At 48.2% G+C, this 23,446-nt stretch overlaps 1 protein-coding gene across 10 annotated transcripts in view; it reads left to right on the forward strand.

Annotated features, from left to right (window-relative positions):
- Positions 1 to 23,446, forward strand: part of BOC (BOC cell adhesion associated, oncogene regulated) — an 80,572-nt gene that overhangs the window by 42,220 nt on the left and 14,906 nt on the right. For all 10 annotated transcript variants that reach the window (XM_070369420.1, XM_070369395.1, XM_070369390.1 and 7 more), the window contains 4 exons: positions 18,048 to 18,194; positions 19,934 to 20,077; positions 21,359 to 21,652; positions 22,010 to 22,282. In XM_070369420.1, the coding sequence (XP_070225521.1) occupies positions 18,048 to 18,194; positions 19,934 to 20,077; positions 21,359 to 21,652; positions 22,010 to 22,282 (858 nt within the window). The remainder of the gene's footprint in view (positions 1 to 18,047; positions 18,195 to 19,933; positions 20,078 to 21,358; positions 21,653 to 22,009; positions 22,283 to 23,446) is intronic.

Raw genomic sequence — 23,446 nt, forward strand, 5'->3', positions numbered from 1 at the left:
AATGCCTGGAATAGAAACTAGAACATGATGGAAAGGCAACTATGTGATAAAGAGGGAGAGAGGAAGAGATGAGGAGACAGTTCGTCCAGAGAGGATGCCAGGAGAAGTCTGCTTACCACTCTTACAATAGTTACGACTTGGATATACTGTTGTGCCCAAGCTTAGTGCACACAGTACCTGATTTGCCATGGGAAATGAAACTTGGCCGATTGGAACTCCCGAAGCTACAGAGCAGCCCTGGCACCTGTTCTTATATGCTGAGTCCATGGCCAGGAAACATTTAGCCCTTGAACAATGCAGGGTTAGGGTTGCTGACCCTCTAGACAGCTGAGACTCTGCATATAACTCATAGGGGTCCTCTGCATCTGAGGTCCAACCAACCTCTGGTCATGTGGTACTGTAGTATTTATTATGGGAAGAGACCCATGGCCAAGTGGACCCATGCAGTTCAAACCCTTGCTGTTGAAGGGCCAACAGTATTAAGAATTACTTCCCCTTACCTGCTGGCCCAGTCGGTAAAGAGTCTGCCTGAATGCTGGAGACCCTGGTTAGATCCCTGGGCCAGGAAGATCCTCTGGAGAAGGAAATGGCAACCCACTCCAGTATTATTGCCTGGAGAATCCCATGGACAGAGGAGCCTGGGGGCTACAATCCATGGGGTCACAAAGAGTCGGAAACGACTGAATGACTAACACTTTCACTTTCTCTGCTGGCTGAAGTGTAGGGAACGGGGAACCTTGTTGAGAGTTTAATGGTGTTTGGACTTACTCTTCGAGGTCTCTGTCCCCTCAGCAGTGCCCCTTGTCCCAGACACCCTGCCTTCATATCACCATCATCGTCTCCCTTGTTGTAGTTCTGGGAGGTTGGGGTCCTTATGTTATGGGTCATATCAGAGGCAGGAAACTTATAAAATGCTCCTGAAAGTCAGCTGGGCTCCCTGAAGTGTGAGGCGTGAGTCCTGGGAGGAGAGTGGTGAGAGCTGGGAAAGTAGAAAAGCAGCGGGGGAAAAGGCCCTTCATTGCCCTGGTTTCCAGATGCCTCTGGCCTTCAGTCTGTGGGAGAACAGATAATAAGACAGAGGCTGCCACAGAGTGCCTGTTTTCTTGGGAAGCAGTCTAGCAGCCCTGCCCTCTGCTCCGAGGACGCGGGGAGGAAGGCAGGGGGTCCCCAGCTACCCTCCTGGGGGCAAGGCCAAGGGGGAGCTGCATCTTAGAGCCCCCACACCGTGGGAGCCACTTTTCCTTAGTGGCTGCAGCAGAACTCACTGACCCTCAGCGCCACACCTCTAGACAGCAGGCTTAGAGTTCAGGTTACAGTCAGGGATCAGTGAGGGAGGCAGGCCCTGGGCCCCCAGCTGTGCTGATGGGTTAGGGGAGGATGCTTCATTCAGGTGAGAAGGTGGGGAGGGATCATCTTGTCATAGCAAGAGGGGCTGAGGTCAGAGCTATGCTTCTTACCATCATACTTCTCTTGTATAATTTTTTAATGATAATTAAAATGACACATAGAAAGTTTAGAATATACAGAAAATGTCTCCTCACCATCCTCGCAGAGCCACCATCGTCATTTTAAAACATACCCTTCTAGCCTGCATCTGTACCCGTATTTTTACAGCACTGAAGATAGTTACTATCTTTAGTGTCTCCCCTTTGACATTGTAGGACAAGCATTTTCCATTGGCCGTATGATCATATTTACATTTTTTGTTGAGTATAAAGTGTATCCAGTAAAGTACACAAAGTGCACTAATCTCAAGTGAACACTTTGATGTGTTTTTTGCATGTACATTCTGTGTAACCACCTCGCCAGCAGGCTCCTAGTTCATCTGTCTTCTATCACCCACCAGAGCAGAAGCACAGTTGTGCATGGCCCTGGGACATCCCAGAGTGACTCCACTCTAAGGTACTGCACCCTTCTCCTAGTGCTGAGCGAGTAAGTCCCTGCCAGTTGTTCATCTTTACAAGTAAGAGGTGCTTTTTAGCAATGTTTGTGTCTTTGAAGGGAGCCACTGCTCCTCTAGGAGGTTTGGTACCCTGCAGATAGTCAGCCCTTGTCTGTGAGGATCCAGGAGACTCTGTAACTTGGCCCACTCAGGAGCTAGGCTACACCTTTCACTGTTTGGAGGAAGGGAGAGCTGGAGAAGAGAAGATTTATTTTGGAGCACTTCTTCTACTTCAAGGTGAATCTGTGTGAGGAGAAACAATTTATAGCCTTTATTTTTAAAAAATTCCTGGCCCCTCTTTCTCTGGTGCTTGAAGGGATCTGCAGTTGGCAGTGAGGACAAAGGGAAGGGTTTGGTTGCAACCCAAGGAGGCACAGTGAGAGAAGAGGGGGCTTGTGCAGAAGCCGAGGCGAGTCTTGTTTGAAAGCCAAGAGCTATTGGTGTGTCACTTAGACATGAATCAGAAGGGAAATGTTTGGGCCTGACCAGAAGATGGATGGAGAAGTGCTGGAAATGGAGAGCAGGCCCGCAGGGTCTGTATCCTGGGACAGAGGGAGTTGGTGGACTGGAACTACAGCCTCCCAGACTTGGAGGAGGCAGTGACGGGGTGGCGGGAAGGTGGGAGAAAGGGGTGCTGTCTTTGGGTTAATGCCACGGGGGATTTGGCCCAGACTCAGCAGCTAGATTAAGTTTCCGAAAGCACATTCCTGAGCAGAATGGGGGCTGTGTTTTGCCAGTTGGCTGGTGTGCGAGGGAGGCTGAGCCGGAGAAGGGATTACAGGAGGCACGGTCTGCATTCAGAGGTGAGGCTGGGCAGCAGCGTGCTGGCGCGCACACACGCACGCATGCACACCCGCAGTTGGTGTTTTCAGGCTTCCTTCTGCTCCTCTCCGCCGTCCTCTCCTGTGTGCATTCAAACAGTTATCCTCAGACAGAGCACGTGCTGTTTGACCTCCCTGGCAGGACGCTGCCTCCTGTGTCTGAGTGAACTCCCAGAGATCATTGGGGGCTTCCTATGATGGGGGCTAGAACCTGGCTTGAGGATCCAGGGATGTGGAGGAGGCTGCCAACAGAGCTTTCCTGGTCCAGACCACTTTCACTCTGATGCCAGGGGGTGTACTTGAACTCCACCCCTGCCTGGTGGCATCAGGTAAAATGGAACACATGAAGCCTCGGTGGTGCACGCCCACCCTCTCCTCTGAGTGGTCCTGCCCACATGGAGACCTGCTGTCCTTCCTGTTCTCCTCTATGGAGAAGTATTTTTTCCTGTTTCACTTAAGCTTTCCTTGTGGTGAATCTCTCTTGTTGCTAATGCTTCACTTCAGACCATCTTGTCTAATTCTTTTGAAATGTTTTTACTTTGATCTCCTTTCTTCTTCTTGCCTGTCTTTTCATAAGCTTGATACCCAGAGGGCAACCATTCCACATGGCTCTGAGGGTCCCACTCTACGCACCTGAACCAAAAGCAGACGTTGCCCACGGACACCTCATTCCTTGTTCTGGCCCCCAGACGGCCTTAGCGTCATTCTCCACACAGCATAACAAGTAAACATGACCAGTTCAGAGCCGCATGCCATAGGAAAGCTGTTTCCTGTCCCTTACCATGTCCAGTTATCTACCATTCAGATAAACTCCTACTTTCACTTTTTATCTTCTTCCCTGTCTTTTAAATTAATTCTTCCAGCTATTCTATCATCCCCAGATCCTACTGGTACTTGGAAATAGGCAGTAACTGAGGGGATATTCTCTATCTGGGAAGATACATAATTGTCTCTATGACTTGACACTGGCTAATGTGAAGTCTTAAGGTGGTGCTAGTTTAGTTGTGAGCAGATCCATAACCCCTTCGTAAGGTCTTTAAGCCCTAGGGCCAGTCAGAGAGTGATCTTTCTTTGGTATCAGAGATCAGAGGCAAGGCAGCGGACAGAAGAGGTAGGAGTTCCCCTTCGGCAGCTGTCTCCATGACTCTGTGCCTTTGAGGAAAGGTCAGAAGGAGACAGGGGCCCTTTGTTACCATAATTTAACCCAGGAGGGAAATGAAGAGCCAAACTGGTGTAATGGAAAAAACATGAAACTTAAACCCAGGATCTTTTAAGTTTTAACTCTGCCACTGAAGAGTTCATGTAGCTTTGGACAAATCCCTTCATCTCTCGGATGGTCACAACTGTGAAATGAGCTCAGTACTGATTACATCATCTGTCTCATGGTTTTGTTTTTTAGAGACTCAAATGAGAGAATATATGATAGTACTATTTTGAAGCCGGCTTTATTCACTCACCCATATGGTCAACACATATTTGTGGAGCATCCTCTTGGAGGGGGCTCTGGGGCCCGAGCTCTGTGCTGGCCAGCTCCGTTCTGGGAGCAGCCCTTAGGATGACACAGTCCAGGGGGCCAAAGCTTCCATCTCAGCCAGAGCCAAGAGAGAGGACTGGCTTATCAGGGGCAGAGGACAAACCCGTTTCCTGTGAATTTCGTAGCTCTCTCTCCACACATGTTCTCCAGCCCAGATTCCCACCTCCCTGCCACTTTGAGAGCAGCCCACAGTGTCCCTGCGTGTATTTTGTCTCTGTGGCCCAAAGAGGTGTCCGTTTATGCCTTTATTGGTTCACTGATGCATGTAATTGCAACCAGGCAGCATGGGCAGGCTGGGCCAACCCTGGCCCTTGGTGTGGTTAAGTTCCACACACAGAAGCCATGTCTCTTCTTTCTCAGCTCCCTAAACTCTGAGTCCCATCAAACACTTCCTTAAGGTCTTCTATGCTGTGACCCTGAATTAGAACAGGCCACTAAGGCCAGTTGTTGAAATTTTCTTAAAACATTTCTAGCTTCCTTTATCCTTGTTTTTAGTCAGGGTTCTCTAGAGAAGCAGAATCAATCACTATACACACACACACACACATATAGACACACACATGTAATTTTAAGGCTTCCCTCATGGCTCAGACGGTAAAGAATCTGCCTGCAATGTAGGAGACCTGGGTTCCATCCCCAGGTTGGGAAGATATGCTGAAGAAGGGAATGGCAACCCACTCCAGTATTCTTGCCTGGAGAATCCCCATGGACAGAGGAACCTGGCAGGCTACAGTCCATGAGGTCACAAAGAGTCAGACATGACTGAGTGACTAAGCATACATGTAATTTTATGGAGAACATATATATAATTATACACACACTCACATGTATGGGGAGAGAGAGAAATAGAGAAAGGAAAAAATAAAGAAAAAGATTTATTTCAAAGGGTTGGCCCACATGATTATGGAGGCTGGAAAGTCCAAAATCACTGGGCGAGCCAGCAGGCTGGAGATTCATGCAATCCACTAGGGAACCAGGAAACTAAACATTCTCTAGCCCTGAGTTCAATAGCTTGATGTTTTGCAGGTTGGTGTCCTGAGAAGTAGGGAGTGTTTAGAATTTACAACAGTGCAGTAAGACCTGCTCTGGGCTATTGAGGATCTCTCAGTCTGATGGAGAAGATGGACTGCAGTTCCTGTTAGCCACAAAACAAGTCAGTCAGAGCCATGAGTTGCCTGAGGGACATAAACAGATTTTAATGGGAATTCAGGGGAAGAGTCATTCATTTCCATTTCAGGGAATTGAGGAAGACTCAAGGTTGAGCCTTGAAGAATGTGTGTGGGACAACATTTATCTCCAGTGTTTTGAGTCCTCTCATCTTTCTCAGGCCTTCAACTAAGTTCAGCTCTCTACATTGTGTGCTTAGACCTAAGCCCAGTGCTGTTTCTGGGACGGTGCAGATATTTCACAGTGAGTGCGGTCAGATTCTGAAATCAGGATGGGGTAACAGTCACCGGGTGGCTGTATTTCCCTAGGAGAGGAAGGGGTCTGCAGCTGAAAGCTGGGTCTGAAGCTACCCGCCAGACTGAGCGTGAGTCTGCCTCCTTTGCTGGGGGAGCTCTAGACAGCTCCACATGGGGGTGTAGTTGGAAAAGGAGAACTAACTTGAGCTTGAAATGCAGCTGTTTTATGCCCATACATGCTGTGTGCTTTACTTTGCCAGTTGGACAAGAATGAAAGATACTGACTGCTAAGTCGCTTCAGTCACGTCCAACTCTTTGTGACCCACTGAAACATAGCTTAAATGCCAAAGGTACTGAGCAACTTGAGTACCTAAATAGGAGATGACCTATTTAGGAATACCTTACAGCTTTAGGTCAGAGTCACAGTAACTCTTTTCTGCTTTCTACTAGTACAGGCAGAAATTCACACCTCACAGAAGTCTCCCCTGGTATTCATCTTCAAAGGGCATGGGCAATACTGGTCCCATTGGTCTGGGACAAGCGCTCAGGCAAATGTGTGGTGTAAGCTCAGGGCATCATGGCAGCAACTTTCTGCCCCACACAGCCAGGGTTCTAGTTCTCTATTTAGCAACAGTCAATATTTACCACACACACAGACACACAAAGACTCAAAAATTCCATGGTGCATCTTCTACCAAGGACGTGCTTAGAATTCCCCATTCGTCTCCTCAACCTATCCTTGGCACACTCAGCCGCAGGCTTTAATAAAATCCTAGGTCCATTTTCTAAGCTAAGAGAAAAGGGAAGGACCACACAGTGAGTTAAGCAGGTACAACTATAGATTCAATGAGCCAGAACAGACTTGGAGAAGCCTTTTGCCCAGGAAGATGAGGGAAGTGTTGATTAGTTTGCTTGAAATCCCTGGAACTCTAAAGAACATGATGTATGATGGTTCCTTTAAAATGAAAACGAATCAAGAGAGAAAATGAGTTCCTTTGCTCCCCTTTTTTGTGTGTATGTGTCTAAGAGTTTAGGGATTTCCACTCTGATCTTGTTTGTAGACTTTCAACCATTTTTTGGAATCTAGTATTAGTCCCAGGAGCTATAGAACAGTGAGTCTGTCTTGCAAATGGGACAAAATGCTTAAATAAAACACTGTCACTTAACAGTGAAGAAAAAAACGGTTAAGCAAAAGGGGGGAAAACTTACTGAGGTAGAAACAGCATTTTTTTTTTTTTCTGTAGGAAAATTGTGCTTAATTTTTAGTGATGGTGCTCCTTTTCTACTTAAAAACATTTGAAGGAATCATAGAGTAAGACTCAGGCTACAGGGTGACACTTCAGCACACCTCTCAGCCCTGCCTCCTCCTCTAGACGCAGCAAATCTGCCATTTCCTTGGCTCATCTCTCACTTTCCCTGGGTGCTCTGTCTGCCTGTAACAACTTCCTTTTCATTCCCATTCCCATAGAATTCCCACCTCCCTTAGGTTAATAAGTGCAAGTTGCTCAGTTGTGTCTGACTCTTTGTGACCCCATGGACTATATGGTCCATGGAATTCTCCAGGCCAGAATACTGGAGTGGGTAGCTTTTCCCTTCTCCAGGGGATGTTCCCAACCCAGGTCTTCCTCATTGCAGGCGGATTCTTTACCAGCTGAGCCACAAGGGAAGCCCTGGTGGCTCAGACAGTAAAGCGTCTGCCTACAATGCAGGAGACCTGGGTTCAATCCCTGTGTCGGGAAGATCTCCTGGAGAAGGAAATGGCAACCCACTCCAGTACTCTTGCCTGGAAAATCTCACGGATGGAGGAGCCTGGTAGGCTACAGTCCATGGGGTCACAAAGAGTCAGACACAACTGAGCAACTTCACTTTGGGTTAATTCCTTCCTTCTTGGTGATCAACCTTCAACTGTCTTCTCCTCTAGGAATCTTTTGTTGACCCCTCCTTGACTCCCCAGGTCTGGAGTGGGGTCCCCTCTTCCGAGCTCCCTGCCATCCTGTGTTCACTTCTCTAGGCCTCTCCAGCCACCGTCTCTTTGCCCTTCACCTCTGTGATCACCACACCGCGGCACACGCTTGGCCTTCAGTTAATGTCTAGGGAGAGGCAGGCTCCCAGATAAGATATGTTGAAGTCTAGAAGATCAAAAAGAGCATGCAGAAGGCAGACAAAGATTTCTTCACCCGACTGTGGTATAGTAGAAGTTTTGAGGAAGTAAATAAGAAAGGATGAAGCAACACTTGGGATGTAAACAAGCTAAAGATACAAATAGATTTAGGAAGGGTTTAGAAAAATTGATGGATGTCAGAAGCATAAAGCATAAAAGAAATTAAGGTATTGGTGGAAATTCTGCAACCTTTGAAGGCAGACGCCAGTGACTGTGGCTGCAGTCCTACCAGGCGCCTCATAGGATCTGTCAGAGAGGGTGGGCAGATGGCACGGGTAGTCACCACTGCTTTTAGGACTACACAGTTCCCGTGTGTGAGTGGAGGGTGGGGGCAGTGGGAACCACTGTGGACTCCACTGGCCTTAAGACACCGCCCCTACCCCTTCCACCTGGAATTCTGGTTTTTCAGGGACACACTGAAGGGCTCACGTCCATTGTTCCTCTGAACGCCTTGGCTTCGGTCTTCTCTCCTCTTTCTTCCTGTACAGGCCGCCAGCCAGCCAAACACTGTGCCAGGAACCAGTTCTGGCTCTGATGAGTCCAGACCACCGGGGTTCACATTAATTTTCCCATTGCTAAGTTTCTAGTTTATATTTGGTTGATCAGAGAAATATGTGTGATGTGGGTTGCTGGCAAGTAAATCTTTTTTTCCTTCTTCTCTCTCTCCCCAGTGTATTTTTTCAAACCATTTTATTCCTTCATGTAATCCAAAAGAAACTCCCTAGTTCTGCTAGCCAGCCCTACCTCACAGCAGCTCTGGAATCAGATAAATGGGATGGTCTACAGACGTTGTCTCTGTTCATCTGGTTGCCAGACTCAGTGGAGAAACGACTCCCATCCTTGACTTATTTTCAAGGATTAATAGCATTTCTCGTACTCGTGTGTCTTTTTTAAAAAAAAAAATATTTTTAATTGGTTCAAGCCAAGAAATTCCTGAAGCATTAGGCCAGTTTACTGCAAATCATTGAATGACACTGCAAACTAGGTTCTTTCTATTTTCCTTCTCCTTCCTCTCACACTCCTCTTTTTTTTTTTTTTTTTTTCTAATTTTATTTTATTTTTAAACTTTACATAATTGTATTAGTTTTGCCAAATATCAAAATGAATCCGCCACAGGTATACATGTGTTCCCCATCCCGAACCCTCCTCCCTCCTCCCTCCCCATACCATCCCTCTGGGCCGTCCCAGTGCACCAGCCCCAAGCATCCAGCATCATGCATCGAACCTGGACTGGCAACTCGTTTCCTACATGATATTTTACATGTTTCATTGCCATTCTCCCAAATCTTCCCACCCTCTCCCTCTCCCACAGAGTCCATAAGACTGTTCTATACATCAGTGTCTCTTTTGCTGTCTCGTACACCGGGTTATTGTTACCATCTTTCTAAATTCCATATATATGCGTTAGTATACTGTATTTATGTTTTTCCTTCTGGCTTACTTCACTCTGTATAATAGGCTCCAGTTTCATCCACCTCATTAGAACTGATTCAAATGTATTCTTTTTAATGGCTGAGTAATACTCCATTGTGTATATGTACCACAGCTTTCTTATCCATTCATCTGCTGATGGACATCTAGGTTGCTTCCATGTCTTGGCTATTATAAACAGTGCTGCGATGAACATTGGGGTACACGTGTCTCTTTCCCTTCTGGTTTCCTCAGTGTGTATGCCCAGCAGTGGGGTTGCTGGATCATAAGGCAGTTCTATTTCCAGTTTTTTAAGGAATCTCCACACTGTTCTCCATAGTGGCTGTACTAGTTTGCATTCCCACCAACAGTGTAAAAGGGTTCCCTTTTCTCCACACCCTCTCCAGCATTTATTATTTGTAGACTTTTGGATCGCAGCCATTCTGACTGGTCACACTCCTCTTTTTATGCCCTGTCTCCTGTCGTGCCCACCTCCACTCTTGACTTTGATCTTCTGCCCTCTTCCCTGTGGCTCTTTCATCTCTTCTCCACCCAGAGCTTTTTCCTGCTACTCAAATCTGGGTGCACACCCCACCTTAATTCAAAAGAAAGAAACACACGATTTAACAACTAATGTGCTTGGCATCTGCAAAGGTGTTTTTTTTTTGTTTTTTTGTTTTTTTTTTTTACCCTCATAGGAACTGTTTTTATTTAAGTAAAAGAGAGCATGCTTTACTTTCATCAGAAAGTGTGTTTGCGAAATTTCATGTCGTGTTTCCATGGCTGTCAGGAGAGCGCTTTGGAGCCAAAATTATTCATGCAATTGAACAGGCAGAAAAAAAAAATCCTAAAGACAGCAAATGCATTTGTCCACTGTTCCAGCCTGCAAAAGGAGAAGTGCTCACTCCACCAGCCCCCCTTCTAAATTGCCTGGAGATCGAGGTAACCTAATCTAGGCTGGCACACTGGTGAAGGTGGCAGGGACTACGCTTAGGGACACTACTCTTGTGAACTGTTATAGCCAGCCTACGTGTTGCTTTAACTGTCTTTTCAATTAAAGCCCCCCATGGTTAGGAACTATGTCTTTATCTTCTTGGTATCTTCTACAAATTCAGCCTGGCTGAGTGAATGAATAGTGAATATGAATAGTCTGGAGGGATGGCATTGTGCCAGATGCCAACTACAGAATATGCTGATTTTGCTCAGCTTTGTGGGCTCCCATAGGGTCTGACTTCAGTGGTCTATGTGCCAGGGGTACGGACTGGTGATAGGCTTAGTCACTCCCCAGAATGCGTGCCTCAGAGGCCTGCCCATCCCGCAGTCAACCCTATTCACTCATCAAGAACAGGCAGTTCCATCTCTAAAGGCAGCACCATCAGGCTCCAGCCTCCACTCCACTTCTGCAGTCCATCACCATGGCTTTCCACTTGTAGAGAATTTTCTTTCAGAGGCTTGATCTGGGGGTTGTGCCAAGCCATGGCTCTTCAGGTGACTTGGAGACCAAGAGTTATGCTGTGATTCTCTCCCCATCCGTGAAGTAGTTCAGGGCAAAGAGCCCACCCAGGGAGGCAGGTGTGGGACCCTTCCCCTGCTCAGACCACCTCCAAGTCCATCCGTAGAGCAGTGAGCCATGCACTCTTAATTTTACTCACCTTGTACCTTTGCCACCTTTCAAAAGGTGCAGGGCCAGGCCACAGGGTCAGTGTGTCACTGGGCTACTCCATTAGGTGAAATCTTTCTACACTTTGTAACACTGCCTGTAGACGCAGGAAGCCATTACAGGGACAAGTTGAGCCCTGGAAGCAGGAGAGCTGGGAGATGGAACGATCAGTCAGCCCAAACTTGCTGATGGCTACGAGGCTGCCCAGCCGCGCTGGCAGCACTGCCCAGTAAGCCTGATGTGGTGCCCCCGCAATCGGTGGATCGCATCCAAGCTTCAACAGATGAGTGCAGGCTTGTCCTGTGAGCCCTGAGAACAGGCAGGAGGGAAGGGCAAGACTGACCAGACACAAGAAATACCTGGATGGATTAAAAGCCAGAATGTTTGTAATCATTCAGCTGAACTGATGGAGATGGGGATGTTGGTAACTCTAGGCAGCCTCTATCTGAAGGCACTGTCTTACCTGACTTATTTCTTAAGCAGAATTGCACTTTTAATTTGCACCCTAAGGGAGGATGCTTCTCTGATAGCTCTGCTGGTAAAGAATTCGCCTGTAACGCAGGAGACCCTGGTTTGATTCCTGGGTCAGATAAATCACCTGGAGAAAAGAACAGCTACCCACTCCAGTATTCTAGTATTCTGGCCTGGAGAATTCCATGGACTGTGTAGCCCATGGGGTCACAAAGAGTCAGACACGACTGAATGACTTTCACTTTCAAGGGAGGACTCAGGGAGAAGAGGATCAAATGAGGAAACTCCTTGAAAGTAAAGGTTAGGTTTATTGATTACATGGGGGCATTTTGTGGAGGCACAAGGCACCATGTAATGGGGCATGGAGAGTATATAAGAACTGAAAGATGAGCCTACAATGAAGATCTAACAATTCTGTATTATGAGAATGTAAAAACAAACACTAAATATTGTGATATAATTCATAGATCTACTGAACCTTTTATTCATAAAGGAAAGATCAAGGCTAGAAGGTGGAGAGAAAGAGAAAGTAAGTCAAAAGGGGCTCAAGATAAAACTTGTCAATTTGTAGTTTCACGAATGAGCCTGATGGTGACAGCCACACTCACATGCCTCTAAAAGTTTTTATTTTCCTTCTTTTTTCCCCACGGGCAAGAAGGTAGGAGCCTGATGTATCCTGGGAATGTGAAGAGAAAAGTCAGAGCACATTCCATGATTGTATCCGAACAGATCCCTGTCACCTGTGTATCCAAAGCTCCTATGGAAGTGACTTATCAGAAGATAAAATGTTCCGTTAAGAAATTGAGTGCTTAGAAGGCAGGGAACTGGGCAGGGTTCTATATGGAGCCTAAGATATTCGACTTTCTCAGAAAGCACAAAGTTCTGGGACTAATAAAGAAGGTCTGTAAACTCAAGAGATGGCCCCAAAGACCAGGGCTTCTGACCTGTTGAGAGCTGAGGGACAAGAGTGGGCCTCACGGCATTTGATTAGTGCAGACAAGTTAATAAAATAGCTGGAAGAATACACAGAGAGGATGCAAAAGAAGGGTCTGAGGGAAGGTAAGAGGATTAAAGCTGCAAAAACATTCCTCTAATGGATTTCTCAAACACACCAGCCAACAGGCAAGGGCAGGTGTCCTGTCAAACCATTTCCCCCATGAAACCTGATCCATCATTCTGCAAGGAGACTGGAGGCCTGCTAACCCCATTTGTTACTGAAGGGCCTGCCCCTTATTCCCAGGGAAGTGCTCTGAGCAGCGCAGGGACTCGCCAGGAAACTGGCTTTGCAGACAAAGGGGCCTGGGAACAGGCTGGTTTCCTTCATATGCAGCCAACTAGATCTCTCTGCATCTGCCTCTCATCTGGTGGCTGATTAAGCTGTTATTGATCATGAAGCCTCTGCCCCTCCCTGGCCTCCTTCCTGCCCAAAAAATACTAGAAAAGGGGGTGCTCTGAGTTTCAGATCGCTCATCACTTCATTACTCTGCCTTTGATCCCTTAGTGAAACTCAACTTTTGCTCCACCAGCCAAATTGGGAGCATTTGTCTAGTGAAGCAACAGCTAAAGCTTAAGCTCAGGGTGTGGGGTGGGGGGAGGACAGGGCCCGGGACCCAGCTGCTGCTTGCTTGTTTTGAAGCCAGTAGGCTTGCCTGCCAGTCGGCCCTTGTGGGGAGCTAGAAACCCAGCTGGGGTGTCCTGGGTCCTGCCTGCCTGGGCTGTTGTGCACATGTTGGCATCAGAACAGAAGGGCTGCCCGGCTGACCAGTGCCCAGCTTGTGCCTCCCTCAGTGCACAGCCCACTGTCTCCAACCCAGCAGTGAATCCTTGGAGTGCGCAGAAGGCCCCCAGAGGGGCCTGGGGTGTGTAGCATTTTCCAGTCTTGAGTCAGTGAGGTGTGTACATGGAGGAGAGTGTGCTCTGTGCACAGATAAGTTCTCAGTTACAGGGGGCAGGAGCCCGGGGCTAAGCTGGAAATGGCATTCTGATGCCAGACTCCTTTCAGTTACTCACATCTTTCTTGCAAAATGCTTTGTTAGGCTTAAGTATATTCTTGCTTGAGGCAGATTTTCTTGGAATGAAGTAAAGGAAGAGGGTGAAACAAAAACTCAAAAACTCTTGGTGGAGTAGTTTTAGATTTATTAGAGCGTGCAAGAGACATGCTTCTCTGTGACTGAGGAATTTTCCAGATGCCCCTGGGCTCACATGCTCACAGCTCTCTCTGTGGGGAGTCTCCTGACTTGGCAGGTACCTGTGCTGAGGAGGATTAAGGCTTTTGCATTGCTGAGGTACTTTGCTTATGAAAAGCAGGTAGTAACATCCAGCTAGAACTCCCTGAGCACAGGCTGTCCACCCTTTCCCACAGTCCACCATCCTCCTCGCTGAGAGAAAATGCATCCGCTCTCTTGGCTGAGAGGTTCAGCCAGGACTGAGCTATGGATTTTGGGGGGCCCAGTGCAATGTGAAAATATGAGGTCCCTTGGTCAAATGTTATTTAAAATTTCAAGGCAGTGATAGAGCATTAAACCAAGCGTTGGCCTCTTCCAAGTGAGGGGCCAGGCACAGCTGCACAGGTTGCATGCCGACAAAGCTGGCCTTGGGCACCATCTTCCAAACTGTTCATTCAACAAGGACTCAGTGAACGTGGTGCCTCCTGAAGACTGTGCAGTGGGGCTTGGGGCTGGGGCACGGAGTCCAAAATTGATAGTTTGCCCACTAGGAATTTGCAATTTAGTTAGGATTGGATATCATCAACACAGCTTCCCTCATAGCTCAGTTGGTAAAGAATCTGCCTGCAGTGCAGGGGACCCGAGTTCAATTCCTGGGTGGGGAAGATCCCCTGGAGAAGGAAATGGCAACCCACTCCAATATTCTGTCCATGGAGAATCCCATAGACAGAGGAGCCTAGCAGGCTACAGTCCATGGGGTCGCATGAGTCAGACACGACTTAAGACACTAAACCACCATCACCAACATAAAATTAAATAATCATGAGATGATTCCTTAAAAACCCAGAAGGCTCCACACCCACCCAAAGGAAGGGATCCACGAGAGATCTCACCTTGACCCACAGGAACCGCTTGTGTTCAGCCTGGAAAGTGAAATGGGTCTATAGAGATGAACTATGCATTCTGTCATTTTTACCACACTACTTGGTGAATAGCATGTATTTCTTCTAGTGTTATTTTCATTTCAGTTATCATATTCAACTCTGGTTGTGCTTTATACTTTCTTATTCTTTGTTAAAAAGCATCTTGTAACTTCTCATCCATTCTTTCCTCAAGTTCTTGGATCATCTTTAGAGTCATTGCTCTGAACTCTTTCTTGGTAGATTGCCTGTCTCCACGTCACTCATGTGTTCTTGGGTTTTGTCTTGTTCCTTCTCTGGAACATATTCCTGTCGTGGCATTTTGTATCTGTATTTGTATGTATGTGGAAGGTTAGTTATGTCTCTCAACCTTGGAGAAGTGGCCCTCTATAGGGGATTCCTGTGTATCTCAGCCTTACACTCCCTCTTGTAAGGGACCTATGTACACTCCCTATGGCCAGGGACCAGCAGGTCCCAGGGGAGGTTCTGACCTGTGTTTGCAGACTCAGTTCCACAGGCTGTGTGATTTTATTTTTCTTGCTTTCTGGTGTCTGCCCTCCCAGTGTGTGACTTTGGGCTAGAGGCTTCTGCAGGCTTCCTGGTGGGAGGGGCTGGTGCCTGTCTACTGGTGGGTGGAATTGGGTCTTGGCCCTCTGGGGGTCAGGACCATATTTAAAGGTGGTGTGTGCTCAGGAAGTCTTTATTTTCAAACATTTATTTATTTGGCTGCATCAGGTCTTAGTTGCAGTGCCTAGGATCTTCGTTGAGTCATATGGGACCATGCAGTGCACAGACTCTGTGCGGCACAGGCTCAGTAGTTGCTCTGAGGCATATGGGATCTTAATTCCCCAACCAGGGATCTAACCCGCGTCCCTTGCATTGCAAGGTGGATTCTTAACCATTGGACCACCAGGGAAGCCTCTCAGGAAGTCTTTAGGCCTGCCTGTTAGTTGTTTGGTGTGAGGTACCCCAGCACTGGAGCCTACAAGTGTTGGGTGGGGTCAGGTCCCAGTTTTAATATCCCAACAAGATGTCAGCCTTCAGGTGAGTACTCCTGGATATGTTCGCCACCAGCTCTTATGTCCTAAGAGAGAGCCATAGCCATCCCCTGCATCCCCAGAAAACCCTCTAAGACCAGCAGGTAGATTTGGGCCAGGCTCCTGTGAAGTCACTACTTTTGCCCTGGGTCCTGGTATGCATGAGACCTTGTATGCATCCTCCAAGAATGGATCTCGATTTCCCCCAGTCCTATGGTACTCCTGCGATCAAGCCCCACGGGCCTTCAAGGCCAAATGCTCTGGGGGCTCCTGCTCGTCATACCAGACCTCCCAAGCTGGGGTGCCTGCCATGACCTCAGCACTCTACTCTCACTCCTATAGGAGAATTTCTTTGACATAATAATTCTCCAGTTAGTGGGTCGCCCACCCTGGGGATATGGGATTCGATTATATCTCAAGTGTGCCCCTCCTACCATCTTGTAGTGATTTCTTTGTGTTTGGATGTAGAGTATCTTTTTTGTTAGGTTCCAGACTTTTTTACTGATGGTTGTTCAGTGGTTAGGTGTGATTTTGGTATTTTCGTGGGAGGAGGTGAGCTCAAGGTCTTCTATGCTGCCATTTATCCTAACAACATGTATTCCTTATTTCACATTTATTAGACCTGTTTTACCTCTTTCCTGTGACCCTGGAAGTAAACACTCAAGAAATATTCTGTTTTCAAAATATCCACACTTAGATAAAGATTGGCCACACTTGGATAAAAAGTTGATGGAAAATTTGTTGTGCTAAGCCCTTGAGCTCATAATGTCAACCCAGCTCAACTACAAAATCTGAGTTCACAAATAACATGCATGGGCATCTTATACCTGACTGGAGGGGCCCAGCTCCAAGATAGTCATTCATTTGGTCATCTAGCATTCACTGAGCATCTACTTAGGCCAGAGGACAAGATAACAACACTTGGTCCCTGACCCTAAAAAGTTCACAGTTAAATATTGGAATCAAAGGGACAATGATCCTTTCATAGAAATAAAAGGGCTTTTTCCTGTGCTGCTCTGGCTCGACTTGACTAAGAGCTTCTAGAAAGTTGCGTTAAGTGGGAAACCTCCTGACCTCACTGAGTGCCATGATCACAGGGCTCTCCTTGGTGACAGTAGTTTGTTTTTGGTAATTACCTCATGTCTTCTGTGAGAAACCTGACTCCCAACTGCTGCTGTTGCCTTGTCTGGGAACGAACCACACAGGCAGGTGGAGTCTTGCTGTGAACTGCAGTTACACTGTGATGGTATCAGTTCTCAGGAGCTGAGTAGAATGTGGTGTGGTCAGCACTCAGAGAGGGTGCCTCCAGGGCTTTCTAAGCACCTTTGTGGGGAGAGTGTCTGGGTAAATATTTTCATCTCTCTTATCTTATTCTCTATTAGTTTTATTTCCTCTCTTAAATTAAATTCAGCTACAGTCCTGAAAACCGAATTTGGCATGTGGTTTTGTTGCACAAATAGCCCATTTTGTTCAGGGACATCAGTGATTTGGCTTCAAACAAAGAGAGTTTTGTTGTGTGGGCTGTTGGATTGTTTGGGAAATATCCTGCTTTTGTTCCAGATGGATCTCCATCCAATCCAGTTTAAATCCCATCTTCCTGCCACCACGGCAAGTTAGAAGCGACTGCAGCCTGGTGTCAGGACCTCGGTTCCCCCGCATTCCACTGCCATTAAACCCCACTGGAGACATTCCTCTCTGCCTTAGAAAACCCTTTGGGTATCCACAATCTCCATCCCCAGCCCAGAGACTGAATTAGCCATGATACGACATACTGTTGGCTCTTTGTTTCTGCGGATGGGGAACCCGAGGTTACGCAGGCTTTCCTATAGGTGTAGACTATAAGCACCGTACAACACGATTTTATATAAGGGACTTGAGTATCTCCATTTTAGTAGCCACTGGGGCACCTGGAACCAATCCCCAAGGATACTGGGGGAGGACCGCATAGCTGTGCATAGCAGGAATCAGCCTTCTGGTTGTAACTATGGTTGGCTATCAAGCAGAATCTCAGGCCTTTCACTTTTTGATGTGGATATCGGATTAGAAGGCTATTCTTGACTGAACTGGAAAAAAGACATAAGCATTCTCTGTCATTGTTCCTTTCAGTCTCCATGAGCTGTGCCAGGACATTTGTGCCTTGACCATGACCCATTTCTAGCCAGGTTCAGTGGGGCCAATGGGCCTAGGCCCCTTGCTGCCTTAGGTCAATATAAGAGAAGAGGCTGGTCTGTGTCACAGGCACCATTTGATGGAATTCTCTACACTCACCCACCGGCAGCTTATATACACCCAGTTGTACTCACATGAAGTGATGCGAGCCACACATTCCCTCCTGTAAACTCTAGACCACAAACGGCTGGAGGAAGGACTCAGAGCACCCCCAGAGGACCCCTCAGCGTGTGAGGTTCTTGCAGCTGTCAATTGTGACTAAAGACACTGAGGCACAAGCCCAGCCTGAAACAGCGCACTGGTCATCTCTGTCTTCCATCTAGGCCCAACCAGCCCCTTTTCTTCTCTCCACAGATCTCCAGGACTTCAAGTTAGATGTGCAGCATGTGATTGAAGTTGATGAGGGGAACACAGCGGTCATCGCCTGCCACCTTCCCGAGAGCCACCCTAAAGCCCAGGTCCGGTACAGTGTCAAACAGGAGTGGTTGGAGGCCTCCCGGGGTGAGTAAACAAGCAGGAACCTGGAGGTTGGGGCCAGGAAGGAAGTTGGTGCCTCTACAGTGCCTCCCAAACCCTGTCAATGCCCCACAGCACCTTCCCCATGCTGCTCAGCCATCTGCTATCCTAAGATGCAGCTCTACAGGATACTGAAGGGCCTTAGAATCTCCTCATCCTTTGAGGCCCTGCCAGATGTTGCTGAGCTGTTGCCACTGAATCAGAGCTCTCAGCTCGGAGTTCCAGTCCCTCCCCGTGCCATCTTCCTGCCACCAGGCACGCACTGGAAGGCTGCCCGATGAGCCAGATGTTCCTAGAGCTGAGGGCTCCCTGGTGGGAGGCGGGGCTCTTCCCTGCACAGTACAGCAGTCTCTCTAGTGGAATCTGAGGTTTTCCCTCTCCCCGTCTTCCTGGTGTTGCAGCCATCACAGCTTCCTGCTCAGGCCACGGTGGGCATGACAGCTGGTCCAGGGGAGACTGAGTGTTCATCCGCAGAGTGCCCACAGGGCACTTCCTCCCACAGATGACCTGCACTTAAGGCCAAATAGACCCTGTGGCTGGACCCTACACCTCAAAATGTATACCTTTTAAAATGCCCTAGAGATTTTTAAATATTTTTGTTAACTTTCTGGTTATGAAACTTTATGGTTATATGTTTACTTTAGAAAATACAAAAAGTATTTTTTAAAAGATCAAAAGTCTAATCCTGCCACTCAGAAATAACCAAGAGATTAGAGTATGAATGTCTACTGTCCCTGGCAGTGGCCCCTGGAGGAGGCCTGCCCATCCCACAAGAATCAAGGGCTTTTTCCATCCTATTTGGCATTTGCTTAAGCAGCTCACACCTGGGGCAGCCCAGTGACAGGCAGGCACCAGACTCAACGAGCCAGATTGCAGGGACATCCAGATGGCCAAGGGCAGGCCACCAGAAAGCTCAGAGCTGATGACCAGTGCTTTGCCTGTCAGGAAGTCAAACACTATCCTAGTTGCCAGGTGTGCAGATACTATGAATCTGTCCCCTGCGGATAGAAGCTGAACTCAGCCCTGGGACCCCACCCCGTGACACCTCAATGCAAAAGCAGACAGAGCCTAGCAGGCCAGTAATGCCAAGGGAAGGACTTCCATGGTATTCATGGAGAGGGCTAGGGTTGGGGATTAAAATATTCCTCCTTAGCTGTAGAAGTTCAGCAGTGAGATGGCTCAGAGTTGTGACCATGATAAAGACTGATGGGAAATTCTGAAGGCAATTCCCTCCTTCCTGGTGGCTTGGAGGAATGATCAGCTCATCTCCTGTGTTATGCAGCATGGCCTCTCGGTCCTAACAGAAGTCTCTGAGGCAGCATATATCATGCCATCTTACAAGTGAAGAAACAGGATCTGAGAGGTTAATTAACCTGCCCAAGATCACACAGTGTTTGGCAGATCCCAAATCCTGCTTGCTTTCTGTGCTTCTTGAGCACCCTTGAAAATAAGAAATGCTCCGCCACAGGCCTATGTACAAACTCAGGGTGGTGGTGGGGTGTCAGCCGGCCAGTTTGTTAGCTGGTTGTGTGGTGGCACTCCTGGCACGTCTGTACCACTTGGTGTGAGGTTTCATGGGAAGAGTAGCGGTTTCAGTTTGGACTTGGGACTCGGGTCAGCTCCTGGCTTCTGCCCTACCTGCCCCGAACCTTTGCGGGAGCTGCAGGCTGCACTCTTCTGGGCCCGCACTCATGCCCTGCCCCTCTGCCCTGTCCTCCCCTCAGATAACTACCTGATCATGCCGTCGGGGAACCTCCAGATAGTGAACGCCAGCCAGGAGGACGAGGGGATGTACAAGTGCGCCGCCTACAACCCGGTGACGCAGGAAGTGAAGACCTCAGGCTCCAGCGACAGGCTGCGCGTGCGCCGTAAGAGGCGGGTCTCGCGGATGGGGGCGGGAGCGGCTGGTGGGACATCGGGGACTCGGGGATTCAGCGGCGGTGGGAGGTCTCTCCTTCAGCCAGCCTCTCTCTGCATGTGGCCCTCGGGCTTGTCAAGGGTCCGGGAGTGGCCACGCTCACTGGTCGTGTCAGCGCCATGTGAGGGACGTTGTCTAACTCCTGCCTTTTGAGAGCTTTCCTCCCCCGAAAGTACCAACTTTCAGGGGAGGGGGACGGGTTGGGATGTGTGTTCTGGGGCAGGACAAATGACAGGAGCGTTTGTGCCTGTGTGAGGCCGCCAGGAGTGCTTTGCATTCCTCTGTGTGCACTACAGAAGCGCCCAGCTTCTCTCTCTGGGGACAGTCCCTGGAGGCCCATGTCACTCTCCATTTCTGTGAGAACGATGGCTGCCTTGGCTGAGCGAGTCCTGTGCGGCAGGCACTTTTCCAGGTTCCCATGTGTTCAGTAGAGTGACATCTTATGTGGAGTTAGAGTTTAGAATTGGCACCAGTGGCAGATTTACCATGAAGCTAATGAAGCAAAACTTCAATGGGTCCTTGCTCACCTAATTTTGTATCTGTAATACTGTGTTTTTCTTCAAGACAGACTCCCAACTGTGTAAGTTTCAGATCTTAACAAACACTGAAGCTGCCCTTGGTTGGTGCGTAAAGAAATATCACACAGAGTGTGCTTTTTGTGGAGTTCTGAGGAAGGTCCCGTGTAGGAGAGCAGCACTCCTCTCCATCAGTTCTGTGCAGTTTCTGCCTCATATTAGATAAAGCTCTCTGCCTCCTCAGCTGAGCGCCTGATGAAATACTTGACCAGCTTTTGGATATGAGAAATGTGTATCTTTAAACCAGAAAGTGTTTCCCTGGTGGCACTACTGGTAAAGAACCTGTCTGCCAGTGTAGGAGACATAAGAGACGCAGGTTTCATCCCTGGGTCAGGAAGATCCTCTGGAGGAGAGCATGATAAACTACTCCAGTATTCTTGCCTGGAGAATCCCATGGAATGAGGAGCCTGGTGGGCTGTAGTCCATAGGGTTGCAAAGAGTCAGACACAACTGAAGCAACTTAGCACACACACAAACCATAGCTTTAAAGATCTATCCCACTCAGCCCAGCAGGATGCTCCCCACCAGGTTGTTTGATTCCAATTCCAACCCTCCAGGCTGCGTCCTGGGGTTGGGCTACCTGAAGCAGGGTGGAGGGGATCCTCTGCACCCTATCCTGGTCCCACACACGGTCCTTTCTCTCTTTGCTCTTCCAGGCTCCACTGCCGAGGCTGCCCGCATCATCTACCCACCAGAGGCCCAGACCATCGTTGTCACCAAAGGCCAGAGTCTCATCCTGGAGTGTGTGGCCAGCGGGATCCCACCCCCAAGGGTTACCTGGGCCAAGGATGGCTCCAGTGTTGCCAGCTACAACAAGACACGCTTCCTGTTGAGCAACCTCCTCATTGACACCACCAGTGAGGAGGACTCGGGGACCTACCGCTGCATGGCCGACAATGGGGTTGGGGAGCCTGGGGCCGCAGTCATCCTCTACAACGTCCAGGTGTTCGGTGAGTGCCTCCTACAGACCTCCTTCTCCTTGGCCATCTCTTATCTGCATAGCCTCGCTAGAAGCTCATAAGCAAGGTTCAGACAGGGTTACGTGCCTTTTGAGAGATCACATGCCAAGTGAGTGAGTGGGGAAGAACTGAGAGTATAAGAGGCCTTGGCTCCCAGGGACCAGGATGTAGGGGCTGACAGTCCTTCCCAGCTATGACTCTGATGGAGGAGATGTGGGGCCTTTCCTGTCCTCTACAAGTGTCATAGGGAAGGAGCGAGGCTTTCCCCACAGCAGTCCCCTCCCCAGCCTGTCTGGGCCTGGGTTGAAGGACTCTGCCTTCCTTACCTCTGCTCTGGTTTCTTGGCAGAACCCCCCGAGGTCACCATGGAGCTGTCCCAGCTGGTCATTCCTTGGGGCCAGAGCGCCAAGCTCACCTGTGAGGTGCGTGGGAACCCCCCGCCCTCAGTGCTGTGGCTGAGGAATGCTGTGCCCCTCACCTCCAGCCAGCGCCTCCGACTGTCCCGTCGCGCCCTGCGGGTGGTCAGCATGGGGCCCGAGGATGAAGGCGTCTACCAGTGCATGGCCGAGAATGAGGTTGGGAGCGCCCACGCTGTGGTCCAGCTGAAGACCGCCAGGCCAGGTGAGTGCAATCCAAGGCACTGGGACACCAGCTGAACATTTACAGAACTTCAAGAAATCCAACTTAAAACCCCTGTGTACAATAAATAAAAATGGCTTTAAATATAATATATAAATGGTTCATTTGTACTACTGAAAATGTGCACTTCTGACTTGTTAGTAAGTTAATATAAATTTGAACTCACAACTAATAATGTTAGTTGCTCAGTCATTGTCACAGAGTTGGACATGACTGAGCAACTAACACAGTTAAGTTCAAATTTACATTAACTTACTAATAAGTCAGAAGTGCAGATTTTCAGCAGTGCAAATCACCCATTTAAATACTGTATTTAAAAAAAAAAACTTTTAGTTTTCAGAATCTCTTGAGTTCCTAGAGTTCTGTAGAACCCAGTTTGACAACCACTGTTCTAACACAAAGCAAAGCATGTCTGTATTTCTTAGCTTGATTCATTTCAGTTGACATATGCATAGATCATAATTTTAATAATTGCTCAGCAAAGACCAAGCATCTCCATGTAAGTAACAGGCTAGTATGTTCTGGTCTGTATAGATTGAGCTGCTGTTTGCTCAGCACTGGTCTAGGCAATGTGGGGGATGCAGAGAAATGTAATAAAGACCCTGCCCTCAAGAACTTTCCTGGGAAGGAAATAAAACTTACTGAAGAATCAACTGGAGAAAAATACAGCCAGGAATAACGCTGAGTCAGCATTATCAGGAGCCAACCTCCTTTAGTGCAGGAGGTCAGGTAATAAAAACTGTCATGGTCCGTGTGCAGGTTGGAAAAGAATTTCTGGACATGAGGCAGAAATAGAAGAGACTAAAGTTTACTAGAGTGGGAGATGCTGTTAGAACAGTGGGCCGGCTCAAGGGACAGCCAAAGCCTTTCACAGTCAACTTTTATAGCCTCAAGACAGAGAAAATTCCTACTGCAATGGTGGCATTAGGTGATTGGTTAGGATGCTATAGGATGGATAGTAGGGTGGGTATTTTACCTAATATGGGGTCAGGGAACTGGCGGGTTTAGATCCAGAGGCCCACGGCAACAGTTGCTATGGAGCTTCGTCAGTTCCAGAGATTTTTATCTTGTGAACTTGGTACAGGGCTTCACATGTGATCTTGGCATAGGGCTCCACAGAAACTAGCGTTGGCACAGTCCATGAAC

This window comes from Bos mutus, chromosome 1, assembly GCF_027580195.1.
Source record: "Bos mutus isolate GX-2022 chromosome 1, NWIPB_WYAK_1.1, whole genome shotgun sequence".
NCBI classification, from domain to species: Eukaryota; Metazoa; Chordata; class Mammalia; order Artiodactyla; family Bovidae; genus Bos; species Bos mutus.